This window comes from Eretmochelys imbricata, chromosome 7 (genome assembly GCF_965152235.1).
Source record: "Eretmochelys imbricata isolate rEreImb1 chromosome 7, rEreImb1.hap1, whole genome shotgun sequence".
Classification (NCBI taxonomy): Eukaryota; Metazoa; Chordata; order Testudines; family Cheloniidae; genus Eretmochelys; species Eretmochelys imbricata.
The window spans coordinates 71688943-71706852 of record NC_135578.1 but is presented as its reverse complement, the minus strand read 5'-3'; the positions used below and the strand labels follow the sequence as shown (position 1 = coordinate 71706852).

General features: G+C 37.8%; 1 protein-coding gene across 1 annotated transcript; it reads left to right on the top strand.

Moving 5' to 3' along the window:
• Window positions 1–251: 251 nt before the first annotated feature.
• LRIT1 (leucine rich repeat, Ig-like and transmembrane domains 1) lies at window positions 252–15494 on the top strand. The gene is made up of 4 exons (XM_077821278.1): window positions 252–373; window positions 4358–4824; window positions 11478–11783; window positions 14482–15494. The coding sequence occupies exons 1-4, from the start codon at window positions 252–254 to the stop codon at window positions 15492–15494; spliced, it is 1908 nt and encodes a 635-aa protein (XP_077677404.1).
• Window positions 15495–17910: the final 2416 nt, after the last annotated feature.

The window sequence follows — 17910 nt, the reverse complement described above, 5'->3', positions numbered from 1 at the left end:
CTGAGGGAAGAGATGCTTTATCTGTGTGATTCCCGGAAGCAATAAGCACCTACGTGAAAATAACTCAAGTCCCCATCCTTAATCCCCTGCCTATCCTTTTTTATCTGATGGATTCAGTGAGGGCTGGAAGATCACTGTGTGAATGAAATGGAAAGACAGTTAACAAGATGTGACCAGCCCCTGGACAAAACAATAGAGAAAAACCTTTACTTTGTCTAGTATTTGAGAGTCGTCCTCATGTGCAGGTAACAATGTGGATCACTGTGGGCTTGGTCTGCTGCTTAGTTTTTGGAGGACTGCCTTCAGCTCACTGCACTTGCCCTTCCCAATGTAGCTGTGCCTTCTATAGTATCAATGAAGGAACAAAAGCAAGGTATGTTTGTTCTCTTTGTTTTCATCTGGAAGGTTTTGTGTTCACCTTTGTAAGGATGTATGGAAAAAAAACCATGGCTTGTGTCATGGTTATTTCTTTGTGTGTTATTTTCCCCAATCATTCTGTACGACAGCTTTATGTGCAGAAGGATTAGCTTCTGAGCACACTATAATCTGATTTCAGAAAAAACATTCGGTGATCTTCTCTACTAGGGTAAAAGCAATATAATTAACATCAGTATAATGGTGAAAGATGAATAAAATGGAAAATACTGGACTTCGTATGTGCAGAAAATGTCTTAAGGTTCTAGCCCACCTTGTTCTCCTTTCAAAGAGTTAATGAGGCTTGCTTAGTACAGTGCTTTCAAAAATGCATGGAGTACTGCCTTCTATTCCATTTACTTAAGAATCCTTTAATCAGAGGACTTTTTTAGAAGGAAACAATCCCCAAACCAGAAGAAAACTCAAAGGCAGATTCCATACATTAAATGTAAAATCTGAGAATGGTTTATTTCAATTCCACAAAATCTCAACAAAGACCAGTTCTTTATTTTTGGAATGAAATACAATTAAGATATTAGTAGAGGATGCTTTTTGTTGAAATGTAGTAAGTAAGCAATTATTTGACTTAATGGGAAACAGGACAAGCTTTTATACAATATATTCACAATATAAAAAGAGAGAGAGGGAGAGAAAGCAATCCCTTTTTCTTTGGAGTACATATTTCTTCTAGACAGGATTCTAATGGAGGAATTCAACAAAGAGAAATTAAAAACTGTCACCTAGATTTTGAATGTCTGTAAAATGGACTTCTTTCCTCAAGACCGTTCAGGTGCAATAGAAGTAGCACCAGTAGCTTTCCATGTGAGAAGTACAGTGAAAACACAAATTACCTGTAGTTACTGAGAAGGAATGCAACAAAAATAATCAACGCTATCCCAAAGAGGCCGTAGTGGAATTACCTTCCAGCGACTGGGAAATACTGTAGTACTTTGTGGTAGCTATGTTAAAAAGTGTGGTGTCTACCATTTCCTAAGGTGAATAATTGTTGTCATTTTTCTATATTATGATTCAGTGAAAAAACAGCCAAGTTCCCAGTAGTACAAGGGGTTTATCACACAGAATAACAGTTTAGTGCTCAATAGTATCACCTGGAAATATCATCAGTAGCATAAGTGCACATTGCTACGTTGTAATAGGGTCTCATATTATTGAACCTTCTGTGCCATGCACAGAAAAGAAATGCATTACTGAGAAGAGTTTTCTGTCTCCTTATTATCTTCTTTTTGTTCTTAGTTTTTCCCCGAATCCCCAACCCTCAGTTAAGGAGGGTGGGATGAGCCTTCTTCCAGATCCTATCAGTTTTGGTCTGAGTCTTGACTGCACCCTGTTGCTTGAGAGTCAGGTGAAGCATTTCTTTCCTCAACCTCCCGGGGTTGTGTTTGCATCTTCCATCACAGATTTAATGCCATTGTAGAAGTACTAAATGAAAGTAACTATACTGTATACCTATCTTGAATGAACAATTTTATGTAGAAGCTTGAAGACCTTTAACTCTAGGAAGCCTCACTTAGTAAGAGCAATTTAGTTATGTTATTTATTTGCCCCTATTGTACAGGAGTAATCACTTTCAGCTAAAAATGATCTGGTTTTATAATATTCCATTTATTAACCAGCCACAGTCATGAGGAGATGGTCCTTAGATTATCATATTACATTTCCCTCATAGTACCTCTTCTAGCATGTGAAGTGGAACATGCTTATTTGATTCTGCTGCTTTTTATAAATTAAGCTTTATTTCATGTTAAGAATTTGCCTTTCCCCCCCTTCCCCTTGTCGTTAGGCGAACTGATGTGCATTCTGTATTGTATTTTCTAAGATATCTGTCTCTCTCCCTTCCTCACTGCTATCTACAATTTCATGCATTTACAAAGCCAAAGTCAAATTTTGCTTGTATAAGGCCCAAGTAAATAAAGATTAAGGATTTAAGATATGCCTTTAGAAATTAGAGATGGGAAAGAGCAATTAGGTCATCTAGTTCACACTACAGCCAGTGCCGGATTTTCCCCAACAGAATAATTTCCAGTGCTTTGACTCATCTATTTTCAAATGCTTAAAGTGAAGTGGCTTCTACCACTATTACACAGTCCAACAGATTTCACTGTAGTTCAGATTTCAAAGTAGAGTTTTGTTGGGTTAATTGACTTCACTTCATGAACAGGAGATTCCATATAGTGTTTAATGTGTGTTCCCCTGTTATATTCAGTTGGATGGAATAAAGGGCCCAAAGAGTCAAAGGTGTTGCCATGACTCTGAAACCATCCAACACTGAACATTTTTAAATAAGTTTTGGGGTTTGGTAAACAGAGACCTCAGCCTGCTTAGGACTGTGGAGAACACACTATAAAATTCATACCAAAGGTTACACATTTATTGATTTGAAACAGATAAAAGGACAAGACTCAAAATAAGGTAAAGAACATTGAAACTGAAATTGATTATGTAAAACAAGCTTAATCAAAAAGTAACAAAGTCCCTTTTTGGAGACGGTGAATATTGGTTAAAATCTCTTATTCAGTTAAACAGTACTTTTTGGTGGGGAAGAAAGGGATAGTTCTGTTGCTCAGTCCTGAGTTGGGAATGATAGTCACTTTCCTACTTTAGACAAAACAGACGGACACAGAAGGGGGAGTAGAGATAGGATAGTAAAGATGAGGGAAATACGGCTTTTGTTGATATTCTCAGGACACAGGGCAACTGGTCAGTCACAGACGGATGCTTTGGTCAGACAGATTAACCATGACAGCTATTGCTATGGATCCTGGCTCACTTCCTCTGTCAGGAACGTCATCTGGTTGGTCTGGTCAGGACCTCCTCCTTCACTGGTCCTTCTCAGGCTGAGCAGAGCTGGATAGACCATCTCATCTTGCTGGACTGGTGCTGTGCAGTACAGTTGATTTCAGAGTCAGGTGAAAAGCTGAGAGAGAGAGGACAGGAGGAAGATGGGTGAGGGACAGAAAGGAGCACATGAGGGAGCAGGAAACAGAGCAAGATCTCACATGTATCAGGTTGGGGTCCTTGTTGGTGCAGCAATGATGCCCAAGTGTCTCCACTGGAGTATCAAGATCTGGTGTAATGGCAACAATCCTTCTATTGCAGCCATGGTGGTGGTAAAAAGTTTCCCCTTTTCTGCCTCAAAGCCTCTTTTAGAAGGGTCCCAAAAAGGCAATGGGTGGAATAATCCATCCTCTCTTTATTTTGTCAACCAGTTAGGCCTAATTTCCAACATGCCAATTTTGGTTCATTGATTTCCAGTTCTATACGTTTCTTGTTTACCAATTATGATCTTAACACAATCCTTGAATTATATCGATAGGCCTTCTTATTTGGACTAATTCAGTCTTTTTGCTTCTTTTTTGCATCTTTTCCCATCAACATTGATTGTCATAGGTAATTGTGACACCTTATGAACTTTCATTCACTTTTCACAGTTGAGCTCACAATTAGAGTAAATTTGTAGGATCAGTTATCACAACACGTCTGACTCCTACCTGAGAGAGGCTTGTTTAATATTTGGCTCTTTCGCCAAATCTCTGATGGCTCAACTGGTGAACTGTGTTTTAACATGTACTGACATACTCTCTAGTGCAGGAATGTTATGGTCACAATTTTCAGAAAGTCAATTAAAAATAAAAAGAAGAAAGACTTCATGAGCCAGATTCATACCCAATATAAATAGGTGCAACTCACTGAATTCATTTACAAAAAGATTGAATTTGATTCTATGTAGCTAAATTGCTTTGATTTTTTTTTACATAGCTGAGTCATATATGTATAATGGTTGGTAAGAAAACAAAGGAACTGACAAAGAGAAAAGCACATACAAATAATAGATTAGAATAAAGTAAAAAAATTTCAAAATATTTAATTTAATTTTTATATTTGTTTTTTAATTTGTAATTTAATATTTGTTTTTTCCAATCAGAACTGTCCTGTGCAATGACCCAGAGATGACACTCACCCCTGTGAACATCCCAGGAGATACATCTAAACTTCGAATAGAAAAGACGGCCATCAGGAGAGTACCAGGAGAAGCTTTCCATTCTCTCCGTAACCTGGAATACCTCTGGATGCCCTACAATTCTTTGGCTAGTGTCAGTGTGATTACCTTTAGGGGTCTCCGCCGGTTACAGGAATTGAGACTGGATGGGAATGACTTAATCTTATTTCCATGGGAAGTTCTTGCAGACATGCCCCAGCTACGGCTGCTGGATTTACACAATAATGAACTCACCTCAGTACCAGCAGAAGCTGCTCGTTACATCAAGAACATCACCTATCTGGATCTGTCTAGCAATAAACTGATGACTCTTCCTCAAGAGGTTATTTCAACCTGGGCTAACCTCCAGGTAGTTCCTTACTTCCCCAATGACAATTCCAAGATCATCTTAGGTAAGAGAGTTAAAAAAATAGGGCAAATTAGAATGCACTTGAGCTGAATCTCAAACATGTAACATACAAGAGCAGTACCTTAATATTGCTCATTCACTCTAGCAAGAAAGTGTATTTTTAATGAAAATACATTGTTGCTCCTATGGTCCCCCTGCAGGCTAAGAGATTCCCTGTTGAAAGTAAGGACAGCTACAGTTCTTCATACACTATCTGAACAGCCATGAATTCTAGAATGACATTTTTTGATGGGTGGCTTTCAATCAGAAAATAAAGTTACAGATGATTGTCTGGTGAGCCATCTCAGTTGCAGTAGCCCAGAATGAAGTTCTGCAACGAGCATACTGAGAAGTTCAGGGGTTTGGCTCTGAATGTTTTATCTCTAGATCATTTATTTAAATCCATCTCAGGGTGACTCAACGTTGTTGCCATCTTCTGGTTGTTTGATAGGCTACATGAACTAAATTGGTGGTCTCTAGGTCTTCCAAGTGGTTATGGACCATATCCTCAATTAGTATAAACTGATGGAGTGACACTGACTTCAGCTTACTCCTGAGGATGGGACCCTTTATGTCCATATTGCATTCATAACCACCACAATATTTGGCATCAATTCACACTCTTGCTGACAATCTCATTGAGGAGGACATGAGTTATTCCCAGAGGTGGTCTGCACAGTGTGAAGAAGCTTACAATGCTGCTTATCTTCTTCTGTGGATAAATGGGGAGCTTGTTTTTCTAACACTAAGGTCACACTTAAAAGAAACCCACATATTTTAAAAAGAAAGAATCAAGTTGTGGTCTGGCCAGTTTTTAGTATCTTTTGTTAATGTTTGGTTAGCTAGTAAAAATAAATGGTGTCTTCTGTGTGCATTTTGCAAAGTGCTAAATAAATTCTTAACAAAACAAAAGACATGTTTGCTATTGCATGGTCCCTTTCATGTTATGGAATGTTGGCTATAACAATATATTGCATAGATCTCTTTTTGTGGAAATTTTACTTCATATTTCACTTCATGGATTATTATAGCATTTGATTAGGAAGGACTTTTGTGCTGTTACTTTGGCCAACATAAGATAGCCTTGCACAATCATCTGTACAGTTTGCATGTGCCAGGATCTTAAGAAATCCATACACAGAAATGTATATGGAGATAATGGGGTAGAGCCATACTATAATTCATAGACCAACCCACTGATTCTTAAACCACACTCCAGATTTACCCTCTGTGCACATACACAGGTGATTGTAGTGTGTGAAGTCCGTGGATTTTAGTCCAGGGATTGAGATGCACAGCTGCATGCTAAGTTTCCTTCCTGGCCATGGCTTTCTCACTGAACGCATAAAAATCTATGAATAGCAAGGATTCAGTCATTCCCTTTAGTTCTCTTCAAAGCCTTTGGTTTTAGGATGTTATAATAAAAATATTTTTAGAAACAGCTTAGTGCTTTCTAGATATTCATGTCTTTCATTGTCAGCTTTGTGATGTTCTTTTGTATAAGAAGTGCTTGGATGAGGCATCAAAATTGAGTAGGGGGTTGAGGAGTAGTTTGTGATAGTGTGGTTGATCATCAATTGCTGCATTGGCTCACGTGTCACACAGATACATAGATTCAGTAAATGTGAAGCTAAGAATCTTGATCACTTTCCGAAAAAAGCTGCAGAGGAGACAGGAAGGGCTAGGAGATGGGCAATAGTGAAGGCATAAGTAGTGTGGTGCTTAAGTGAGAGAGAGAGAGAGAGAGTTGAAGTCTGGACAACTACACCAAAGCCCAAATGTCTTTGTTTGGAAAATAGAAATACAATAGAATTGGTTATTTGAGATTAAATTAGTGTTTCCCACAGTTAATTTGTTTGTACTTTTACTGCAAAAATTTTTTCATAGTATCTACTGAACTAAACTCACATGAGCTTTGAGTCCTGAAATGAAAAAGGAAAATATTGCCAAGAGATCAAACAAATGGCTGAACTGTGAGTTTAGAAGAGAAAAAAGTGTGTATTTTATGGTCACGTCCTATTTTCACTCCCAGAGAAAGATTGTCAGTGGAAGTTATTCCTTCTGGGTTGTAAAATCCCTGCCAAAGGCAAGAACGAGGAAGGCCCATAAGCAAATGAGGTGTTCCTGGTCATAGCTGGTGCATTGCAGGTATTGCAATACTAAGGAGATGGGAAGGGTGGAGGAATAGTCTTATAAGAATGATGATCTAGCCATCTCTGAACCATCAGGGTCCATTCTGGGTGTTAATTCCAACACTATCCTTACTCCCACTGACTTCAAGGAAAGATCTAACCCCAGGACAGCTGCTCAGGCCCCTTTTGCCTGTCAGCCCACACTGGGCCTGGCTCTGTGGCAGGAGAAACTGTCTTTCTGTAGGTTGTGTAGCCAGTTTCACAGCCCCTTGGAACAGTGCTTCCCAACACTCAGAGATGAGTGCTGTGCATATGGGGAAAGAGAGAGAATGAAAAAGTCCCTCATTCCCACTCCAACTGCACCAAGCCTATTCATCCACCAACCACCAAACCTCTCTAGCAGCAATCCTCCCTCCCGTCTTTTCATGTGCTTTAATATATATACTTTTTACTGTATTTTTCACTCCATGCATCTGATGAAGTGAGTTTTAGCCCACGAAAGCTTATGCCCAAATAAATTTGTTAGTCTCTAAGGTGCCACAAGGACTCCTCGTTGTTTTTGCTGATATAGACTAATACGGCTACCACTCTGAAACCTTTAATATTTCTGTGAGATGTCCCTCATTTTAGCAGTAACAGCTGCCCCCACTCTCACATGATCTGTAATCCACAAAATGGTCACAAAATCAACCCAGGATCTAAATTCCACAGGATTGTGGAGCATGGTAGATTGTGGGGCAAATCTTATACCATGGTTTGGGTTGTGCTTTTGCCATTGTTCAGGTTGTGGACCAAAAAGGTTGAAAACCACTGCTCTGTACCATCATTATTTTATATACATCTGTCAAGGGTCCCAATCTTTTCCGTCTCTAATCTCTTCATATGGATGTTTTTTCTTGTCCAATTATTTTGTTGCCCATATTTCTACTATATTTTTTTCCAGACAGGCCTGGCCAAATTGAACATAATATTCTGGGTGATGGCCTACCATTTATTTTCTCTGTAGCATTATAGTATCTTCATCCCATTCCTTTTGCATTCTGGCATTTTGCTTGCTTTTTTCGACCTTTAGTGCACATTGACAATGGGTTTTAGATCATATTTTTCATTAGTCCTTTTTACTGAGTAGATAAATAGATAATTTCCTTATATGTTATAGGAACCCAGGAATACATGCAGACATAGGAGGCATCTGTGGTCCATAGCCAAGGGCTGAGCTGCAAGAACTTGAGAAGAGCCTTTTAAAGAACCAAGCTATGACCATATTTAAAACCATACTGCAGCCTGCCCATGGGGTCCATACAGTATGATTTGATTAGCACAACTCATGGAAAAATATCTGTGTGCATGTTGGTCAGAAAAACAATAGCAGAGCTGATCTAACAACTGGATTCACTGTTGTGTAGATAGCACATTTGTATATCTCTCAGATATGGATACGTTAACCAGAAGGGAAAAGTGAAGGTGACCAGTGAGGACAAATATAATGATCATACATCAAGAGCTTGATTTCAGGAAGTGACTGAGAATCAGAAAACTAAGTTAACTTCTGTGAATATTCCAGTTAACTTCTGTAATGCAGTCTTACTTTTGCTAGGTTTCTAAACATTCTTGATAGTAAATTAACTTTCTAAAACATTTGCAGACAGCAAACACACAAGGGGTATGGGTGCAGCCAGTATAAATCTGTTTAGAAATGTGACAATGTTTATGGACTCTCTTTTTTATAGACCCCTGCTCCTATTCATCATCCGTTCCCTGAGTTTTAATGTATTTAGTTTAAAATTTGTAGAAAATGTCCCACTACTAAGGCATAACCCTTTTAAAACACCTACCCAACACTGATAGCATGGAATGAGACAGGCATCATTTCTTCTTCAGCAGAATGTTTTTAATCTTTCTTGTCAACTGTTGGGAATGGGTGACGTCCACCTTGATTGCATTGGCTCGTTAGTAATTTTCCCGCTGATATTCACCCCTTCTTGTCAACTGTTGAGAATAGGGTACTTTCACCTTAATTGAATTGGCCTTGTTAGCACTGACCCCCCCACTTGGTAAAACAACTCCCATCTTTTCATGTGCTTTAATATATATACTGTTTACTGTATTTTTCACTCCATGCATCTGATGAAGTGAGTTTTAGCCCACGAAAACTTATGCCCAAATAAATGTGTTAGTCTCTAAGGTGCCACAAGGACTCCTCGTTGTTTTTGCTGATATAGACTAATACGGCGACCACTCTGAAACCTTTAATATTTCTGTGAGATGTCAGTTGCTCATGATCTGAACTGCATTTATACTAACTGTAGCATTCACAGATATTTTATTCACTGGAAGCCTTGGTATTTCTGCAATTTTGTGTCTAAATTAGAATCTCAGTGATGTGCTACCAGCAGTGCCATTGGTTATGTGGTATAAATGCTGGATGTGTTAGTGTAAACAGGGTAAAACTATGTTTATTATTGCGTCAGATAGACCTGCTCTGAGTAGTGTTCGATCAGATTGGGGTAAAAACACGTGTGCCCTGCCTAAACTGTTTCCACCAGTGCAATGCTTGGAAATGTCATGAAATATGTCACTGTAGGCAAGGCCATAGCACCACTGCAGGTATAGAATCATCTGCATGCAAAAGGCATGCTAGTAGAACGTTATGTCCATCCTTCCATGACAGCTTGTTGAGTTGCCGGCAGAAGAGAGGAGACTGCCTGAGGGTATGCCTAATCTGTGGTGAGCCTCCCGTGGTTGGCTATGTCAGAATCCAGTGTAGCACCTGCACTGCACCGCATGATCTAGGCCTTTACTTTATGTAATCAACTTTAGTCTCTGATTCACAAAAGTATTTAAACTCCTGCTTCAATCAATTCTAATTCAAGATAGCACTTCAGCATGTCCTTATCTTTAGACATGTGTTTAAGTCCCATCAATTTTAAGGTTAAGTATGTGCTTACTTACTCTCTTGAGTTAGGGATGCTTTCTTCAGTTGAACCCTTAAATATCTCAAAGTCATTATTTTTCTAACATTATCATTTTTTGAGTAATAAAATATGTTTCATTCCAAAGCAAATAAAACCCAATAACTTTATTTTAAAACCAGTTAAGGTACTTAAGTGACAAGAATGTATACATCTATCACTTCCTTTGCCAAGCCCAAGTGTTTAAAAGCAAAGAAATGAATAGTTAAGGACACAAGACCTTAAATTACCTACATCTTAAACAAACAAATGACTCTTTTCAAGGGTAAAGAAATACATAATTTATCACAGTACAACAACTGATTCATGGATATGCATTATTTTTATTGTGATTTTGATATTTAAATTTTTTTTCGAAGGGATATTGTTAAAATCCACCCACGTTTCACAGTTTTTGGCATAATGTGATTTCTTTGGGCAGACAGAGGGACATGAATCAAAATTGGATGTCTTGTGAAACTGGAAAAGGAGTAAAATTAAAGTTATTTAAATTTTCAGGAAATGTGTGAGTTGCCTGTGAGATTGATAATGTGAAAGCAAGAAGATCTTTCTTTCTTTTTGAGATATAAAAGGGGTTATAATCAGCCATACAATGGGACTCTGGTTTCATTCAGTATTGAATGGTTGTCACCTTTCTATAGCAAACCACAAATACCCGCACTGGAACTTTTGTTCTATAGCTCTAAAAACAGAGGTCTCTACTAACTGATCTAAAGGAAGGTTTCTCTGAATTTTAAAAGGAGCCATATGTTCTTTGTACACTACAACCAGCTAGTGGATGGGAAAGTGCTCACACATTTACCTAGTACTTGCTCCTGCTCCCACTGAAGCCACAGCAAAAATTTCTCATTCACATCATTTGAAATTAATGAGGAAGGTCTCTCTCCCAACCATTTAAAACAAAACCTCTAATAACTGCTTGATTTCTTGTCAAATATTTTCTTCAAATATAGTTGGTGTACAAGTTTCCAAAGAAATATAACTATGTGGAAAATTTGAAGGCGCGGTACCCAAATAGTCAGTTTTGAGCTAGAGGGAGACAAAGAAACTTTAGACAAAAGTCAAAATTTCAAAACAGAGCAACTCAAAAACAGCAGGATGAATTCTCTTCAAACTTCACACAAACACTCTCCTTTGCTTTTACAATAAATGTAGTGATTTTCAGGACAATTATTTTTTTCAAGCCAAAGATATAGAAGCTGACTCCAATGTTAACTAAGGAAAGGCTGTTTTCTCCTCCTAACAATCTGTTTTGATTGCATGGATAATCATACTTTCACTGCCATAGTACTTTTTCATCCACGATGCCTAAACAGTTTATAAAGCTGTGTTAGCACCATGTTACCAATGGGGTAAATAAGGCTCAGAGTGGTCCTAGCCATATGATGGGGATTAAGACCCAGGTTTCTGGACTCCAAGGCTATATTCTGTATGCCAGGCCACAAATGCCCCTAGTTGGAAGCAGACTATAAGGCAGTCACCACATGTCCATTAATGAATATAAAGTGGAAAGTATCAATGGAAATGTTGACTATCATGATTTCTCTTGACAGGTTTGCAGGACAATCCTTGGGTGTGTGACTGCAGTCTGTATGAAATGGTCCATTTCCTAAACTTCCAGTCTCCTAACATAGCATTTATAGAGCCAAGACTGAAATGCTTCACCCCACGGAGTCTTGCTGGAGTCTTCTTCAGTCAAGTCGAACTAAGAAAATGTCAAAGCCCTGTTGTACATACTTCCGTAGCCAAGGTGAAGACCATACTGGGTAGCACTGTGTTACTGCGGTGTGGTACTACTGGGGTGCCTATTCCTGAACTCAGCTGGAGACGGGCTGATGGTAATCAACTCAATGGCACAGGTGGGTTCTGGCTCTTTATTTCACACTGTGTGATTGGAAAATAGGCTTGTGTTTTCTGCACACCCTGGAGCAAATATCAGCTTCAGCTCTTCCAAGTAAATAGAACTACTGTATATGCCTCCTGCTGAATAAGAAAATAGGAGGCTAGCAAGAGGAGAATGTTAACATTGTAACTCTCTACAGCATTTATGTTTTTCCCCTGAAGACTCATACAACTAACCCACACTTCAGTGTGAATATATTAATGTTTATATAATAAACTATGATATGAAGCATGTTATGTTTTCTTTATTGCACAACAAATGCACTGCAGTAGTGGATCTCAAGCTGTTCTCTGCAAAGTACTTTTAGGTGGTTTGCACACCTATTTGCATCACAATGGTGAAGCTGAAATAAGAGGCACTTTAAAATTAGTTTTAATTACGTATTAAACAGTCTTCCTAAAAAACTAGTTGTGGGCTTGCCCTGGCTCCATTGTGTGCTTTCGCATGTCTGCAGTGTTGAACTGCTATCAAAACAGTTAATAAATCTCTGCCAGACGTTTCCTTGATGTCAATTCAACTAAGATCAAATTTATAGGTGACAGGAAGACTGGAGGAATAATAAAATCCCTGGTAAGATAATGGAACAAATACTAAGAGGAAAAAAGTCACTAAACTCCTAAAGGTAACTGAAAGCATATGCAATAAGCAAGATTGTAAAGTATGCAATACAGTGTCTCATTAAGTCTCACCCGCAAAATTAAAATGACTTTCAATTGGAGTTGGGTCGGAACAAAATTTTTCATTTCTCAGAGAAATCTTCAATTTTGACTTTTTTCCATTTCAAAATGACAGAAATTATCACATTTCAATATTTCCTGCAAAACAACCCCTCTTCCCCAGAATTTATTTTGAGTTGGTTGAAATGTTTCGTTCTGATTTTGACTTTTATTAAAAAAAAGATATAATATTGAAAAAAGTCCTTTCAAAATGGAAAATTGATTTTTCCGTTTCAAAAAGGTCAAAATGCTTCTCTCCCCACCCCCATCCATTTTTTAAAAATACAGTTGCATTGAAATCAACATTATTTCTGCAAACATTTCACTTTTGATGAACTGGCATTTTCCAGTGGAAAAACATTCCATTGGAAAAATTCAGATCACCTCTACTTTGAATGCTTTTCTCCCTTAAAATGGGGATTCTTCAAGACAGTCATTGTTCCCTTTAAATGCCCCCCATCATGGTGATCTTTCCTTTCACAAGAAAGGCTGGATCTGATGCCATCTGAATTCAGAGTTAGTCTCTAAAGAGAACAACAAGAAATATTCCCTTGGCATGTGGGTGGGCACAGATCTTCCAGAACCTGGAAATGAAGGGTGAATTTCTAGACTCATTCAAGTCACAGGGGTTTTGTTATTCATGTCACGGAAGCCAGGATTTCTCCCAAGGGTGCAAGTTCAGAAAGTTAAACAGCCTATTAAATAATTTTCTTATAAGATCTAAACAAAATGAATAGAATTGTGTTATGTGTCCTTAAAGTGTTATGAGATTCTTCAATGCCATAGATAGAGGGAACGGATATACTTTTTTTTCCCACAGCTGTAGAACAACTTCTAAGAGAAGACCTTTTTTGTGATCTTCAGAAGCCATTACTCTGCTGTGCATGACGTAGTGCAACTGCTACCAATGATAATGCCTTCATATCATGCTGAAAACATGCCTCCTACATTAAAAACAGACAAACAAAAAGTCCCTTCCTGCAAAATAATGAATGCATTCTAGAAAGCCTATGTTAAGTTTACTCTAGCTACAGTCAAGATTGATATATTTTGTGCCGCATTAAACATGGCGTTACCACCTTTCAGTGAAGAGTTGTCTGAAAAAATACAGTACCTCTCAATGATGGAATTTCCTCATGAGCACTATAATATGACAGCTTGAAATATTAACTTTTCTGAAAGAATGAAAGGAAAAACTGCTCTCATTCTAGATGTAAGAGTATTGTATGGTCACAGGAAGATTGGAAATTGTTTTCTGCTGAACCTCCACACTCTGGTGCCATAGCAGCAGGGATCTCAATGAATTCTTAACCCATAAGCCTTCAATATTTTGTTTGGTTGGTTTGATTCAATTTTTATTAGCAAGATTCCTTCTCCAAAAGGCTGGATCTTAACATGATTGGATTTTTGTAAGGTTCTCAGTATGTAACATGGTATACTCATCTTAATTCTACAGCAAACAACATATTATTTCCCAGCCATTTGTCTCTTGTTTATTCATTCTAAGATGAACCATATGTTCATCTTGAAAGACAGTCTACTCTTGAGCAGTGATTTTCTTTCATGTGAATCATAAGTAAAAAAAGTATATCGACTCTTCCAAACACAACTTTCTTCACTCTCATTCATGAACATGCTTGCAGTGTTTTATATACATGGTATTTTTTAAGGATGGGGAAATCTTTCCTAGCTTATTTTCCAATTCTAGCTTTGCCCTGAAAAAATTCCATCATCTTTTTTGGAAGAGGGTGTATGGATGAACTAGATCAACTAAAGTGATCTTGACAGTAGCTAACAGCCAATATCCTTTCATTAGGTTTATTTTGATTTCATATTTTGGTTAACAAAAATGATCATTCTGCTATGTATAATAGTAATTTTGCTGAATCCATCTTCTTAATATTTTATATTATATCCATGTTTGGGTTTTTTTTTCAGTGCACCAGGAAATTTCTAGTGATGGAATGAGCTGGTCTATTCTAGGCTTGCCTGTAGTCTCTTTTCTGGATTCTGGAGAGTACATTTGTAAAGCAAAGAACTTCCTAGGGGCTACAGAGGCTTTCATATCCCTCATCATCACTGATTCTGAAGGCACTGATGACTCTAATGCTAACTCTAAAGGAGTATGGAATGGGAAGGTGAGCGGGATGGAAGCAGCTGCTTACAATGATAAGCTGGTGGCTAGGTACGTTATCACAACCTCAACTTCACCTACATTAGGTGCCAGACCAGTCCGTGTTAACACAGAAGAGAATCTAGGGTTCCAGAATGAGGCACAGAATATGGTTAAGGAGCAGAATAACAACCCAAGAAATCTTCTATCAAGTCTACCCACTGGTCAACAGGAGCCAGAACGTATAGTGAGGTCTGTCAGAGTGATAGGAGACATGGATCAAAGTGTCTCATTGGCCTGGAAAGCTCCTCAGGCAAAGAACACAACCATATTCAGTGTCCTTTATGCCATTTTTGGAGAAAGGGAAATGCGCAGAATCAGTGTGGAGCCAGGTAAGACTAAGATCACCATTGATGGGCTGATGCCAAAGACCAAATACATAGTGTGTGTCTGTGTGAAAGGGCTGATCCCCAGGAAGGAGCAATGCATCATATTTTCCACAGATGAAGTTGCCAGTGCTGGTGGAACCCAAAAACTCATTAATGTAGTGGTGATCAGTGTGGCCTGTGTCATTGCTGTGCCTCTGACCCTAGTGGTCTGCTGTGGGGCATTGAAAAGGCGCTGCAAAAAATGCTTAGTGCGGAAGCCCAAGGAAGTTCAGGAGTCCTATGTCACATTTGAAAGTCTGTCTCCAGGGGCCAAAACTAAAGGATTGGAAGGAGAATACTTGACTAGAGACACCCCAGATGAGTCTAACAGGCTGCTGTCTGCACGATCAAGCGAGGACTCAGAAGCAATACCAAAGACAGAAGGGCAACCCAATGAGTACTTTTGCTGATATTACTAGGCTAATTGTTGGCATGTTCGACCCACATGCACACACAAATGCATATGACTCTTTACCCTGTAGATCAGGCACCAGTACATGCTGTTGCAGGTCAATATGTATCCCAGCATGTTCAAGAGAGCAATGTGAGAAGACTGGTTATACTCCACTCTTTTGGAACATTTTGCACAGTTTTATTTGCTGAGTTGCATCTAATCAGATAGATGCAAAAGATTTCTGTGATTGTTCCTAAATTCCCCTGTGATATTGTTCCTTTGTCAAAATGAAGTTGTCTAATTGAATATGAAAATATTAAGCAATGTTGTCAAAAACGTTCTTGTATATTGTTGCTTGCATATCCGGCTTGTTGTACACTAAATATTTTAATATCAACTATGCTGAATTGCTTTAGAATGACAAACAATGAAGTTGTTTCTAATGGTAATAGAAATTTAACTACAAATGTTGTGAAGATTCATAGACTCATTTGGTGCTCCCCAAACAATTAAAAGCTTGTGTGAAAATACCCAGCTTCATGCTTAATAGATCATGAAATGCAAATACACAATTAACTATAAAATGTGACAATCATAATTTATTATTACATTAATGTATTGATTTGAGGAAAAATAGTAAAGAATAGCAATCAAGGGAATAAATTATGTAAGTATGATCCCGGTATTTAATACTTAATGCCACATCCCTGACAGATTTTTATGTTTACCAATAACATTTTGCAATGTCAGATTAGTATTTTAGCATGGCAGATTAGTTGATGAAGTATGTGGTTGACTAATACATTGTTGTTTGTACTTACTAGGTTTCAAATGGTGATTTTAGATGTTTCACAAAGGCGATGCTAAAATATTCTTGCATTAAATGGGTTTTTGTATAGTGAGATTATCTACAATACAATATTTGGCAAATAATTTAATTTTACTGGGTCAGATTCTGCTCTCATTTACATCAGTGTCAATCTGGAGTGACTTTAGTCTGGAGTAACTCCACTGAAATCAGCATAGTGACATAGGGTAAATGAATGGATAGTCTGGCCCTTAAGAATCAAGGGCACAATATTTTAAGTGTTCCTAACATGGGTAGCATGTACTTAGCTGAGTAGATCAAAGGGACTACTCACATGAGTATGGGTTACAGGACTAGACTGCAAGAGATATGCATTTATTTTCTCAGTTGCTTGCCATCATCATGTGTCACGTGATTTAGCTTATCCAGCTAAAGTGAGCAGAAGCAGTTGCTTTCCTCAGGTTAGTGGTGGTGATAGGTGACTACTATATTACACGATTGTGATCTTGCTGTCTTCACACATTGCACATCACCACTGAAGAAACAGAATATCTGGGGAGTATAAACACTAATTTTTGGGAATATATAATTTGGGCCAAAGTATTCTTCATATATGATTGATGGGGGGAAAGAAATATTCATCAGGAGTGTGTTGAGTTTTTCAAACTTTATAGAACACATTTTAGACTTTGCTTTTGAATAAATAGATGTCTAAAACAGTGAGTGCATTTTTTTCTGTGTGGTTTTTTTTTGGTTTCTGTTGTCTCACGAGTCATATCAATACAACAACTAAACTTTTTTTTACTCTAAAACAAATATATCTTTGTCTCATATAAGTGAAATATAGAAGTAAGAGATAGAAAAGACATATCTCATTCAGCCTGTCTCATGTGGTATAAATTAGAAAAACTCCAATGTTGTCTATACCATGGTTTAAATGTCAGACCACTATGCAAAATGATTTGCTACAGAACTAGTGGAATTTGAATTTAAAAGCTAGGTGCCAGATTTTCATAGGCACCTAAAGATTCTGGTAGACACTTTGAGTGATTTTCAAATCAATGGGTATTAGGATCCTAACATGTTTAGGTATTTTTGAAAATCCCACTAAGTGTCTATCTGCATTTTTAGGTGCCGAAATACCTTTGAAAAGCTGTCTCTTCCGTGTTTAAACGAAATCTATTTTATACTAAGTTCTAGATATATAGGACATTTCATGAAAGTAACATGTAAATAGCTATTTGTTTTTCTTCCTGAAGAAGAATAATAATCATATCACCATTTGATTCTTTTCCTAGGGTCCCTTTACTAAAAATGTTTTTGTATGTGGCATTCACACAAGTGCTTCCAAGATGAAAACTATCCATCCCTTACATTTCCAAAGTGGTGTCTGGTGTCTCAGTCACATAACTTGACTGTAATGGAAGTTGATGCACAGCTAAAATCCTCAGGTGCTGAAAATTCACGTAAAAGAGAATAATATTTCAAGGACTGAAATTATTAATAAATATCCTAGACCCTCCCAAAAGTTCAGTTCTGTAGAGCTTCTAAGTCACCTCTCCTTGTTAATTGGTGGAACTACACTTTTAAGTAGACAAGAACAATCAATAGTCATCCTAAACAA

Bases quoted from the DNA above. Each gene is read 5' to 3' on its own strand.
- LRIT1 (XM_077821278.1), top strand. From the start codon at position 252: ATGTGGATCACTGTGGGCTTGGTCTGCTGCTTAGTTTTTGGAGGACTG. The intron at 374-4,357 runs GTATGTTTGTTC...TTTTCCAATCAG, and splicing joins AATGAAGGAACAAAAGCAAG to AACTGTCCTGTGCAATGACC. The intron at 4,825-11,477 runs GTAAGAGAGTTA...TTCTCTTGACAG, and splicing joins CAATTCCAAGATCATCTTAG to GTTTGCAGGACAATCCTTGG.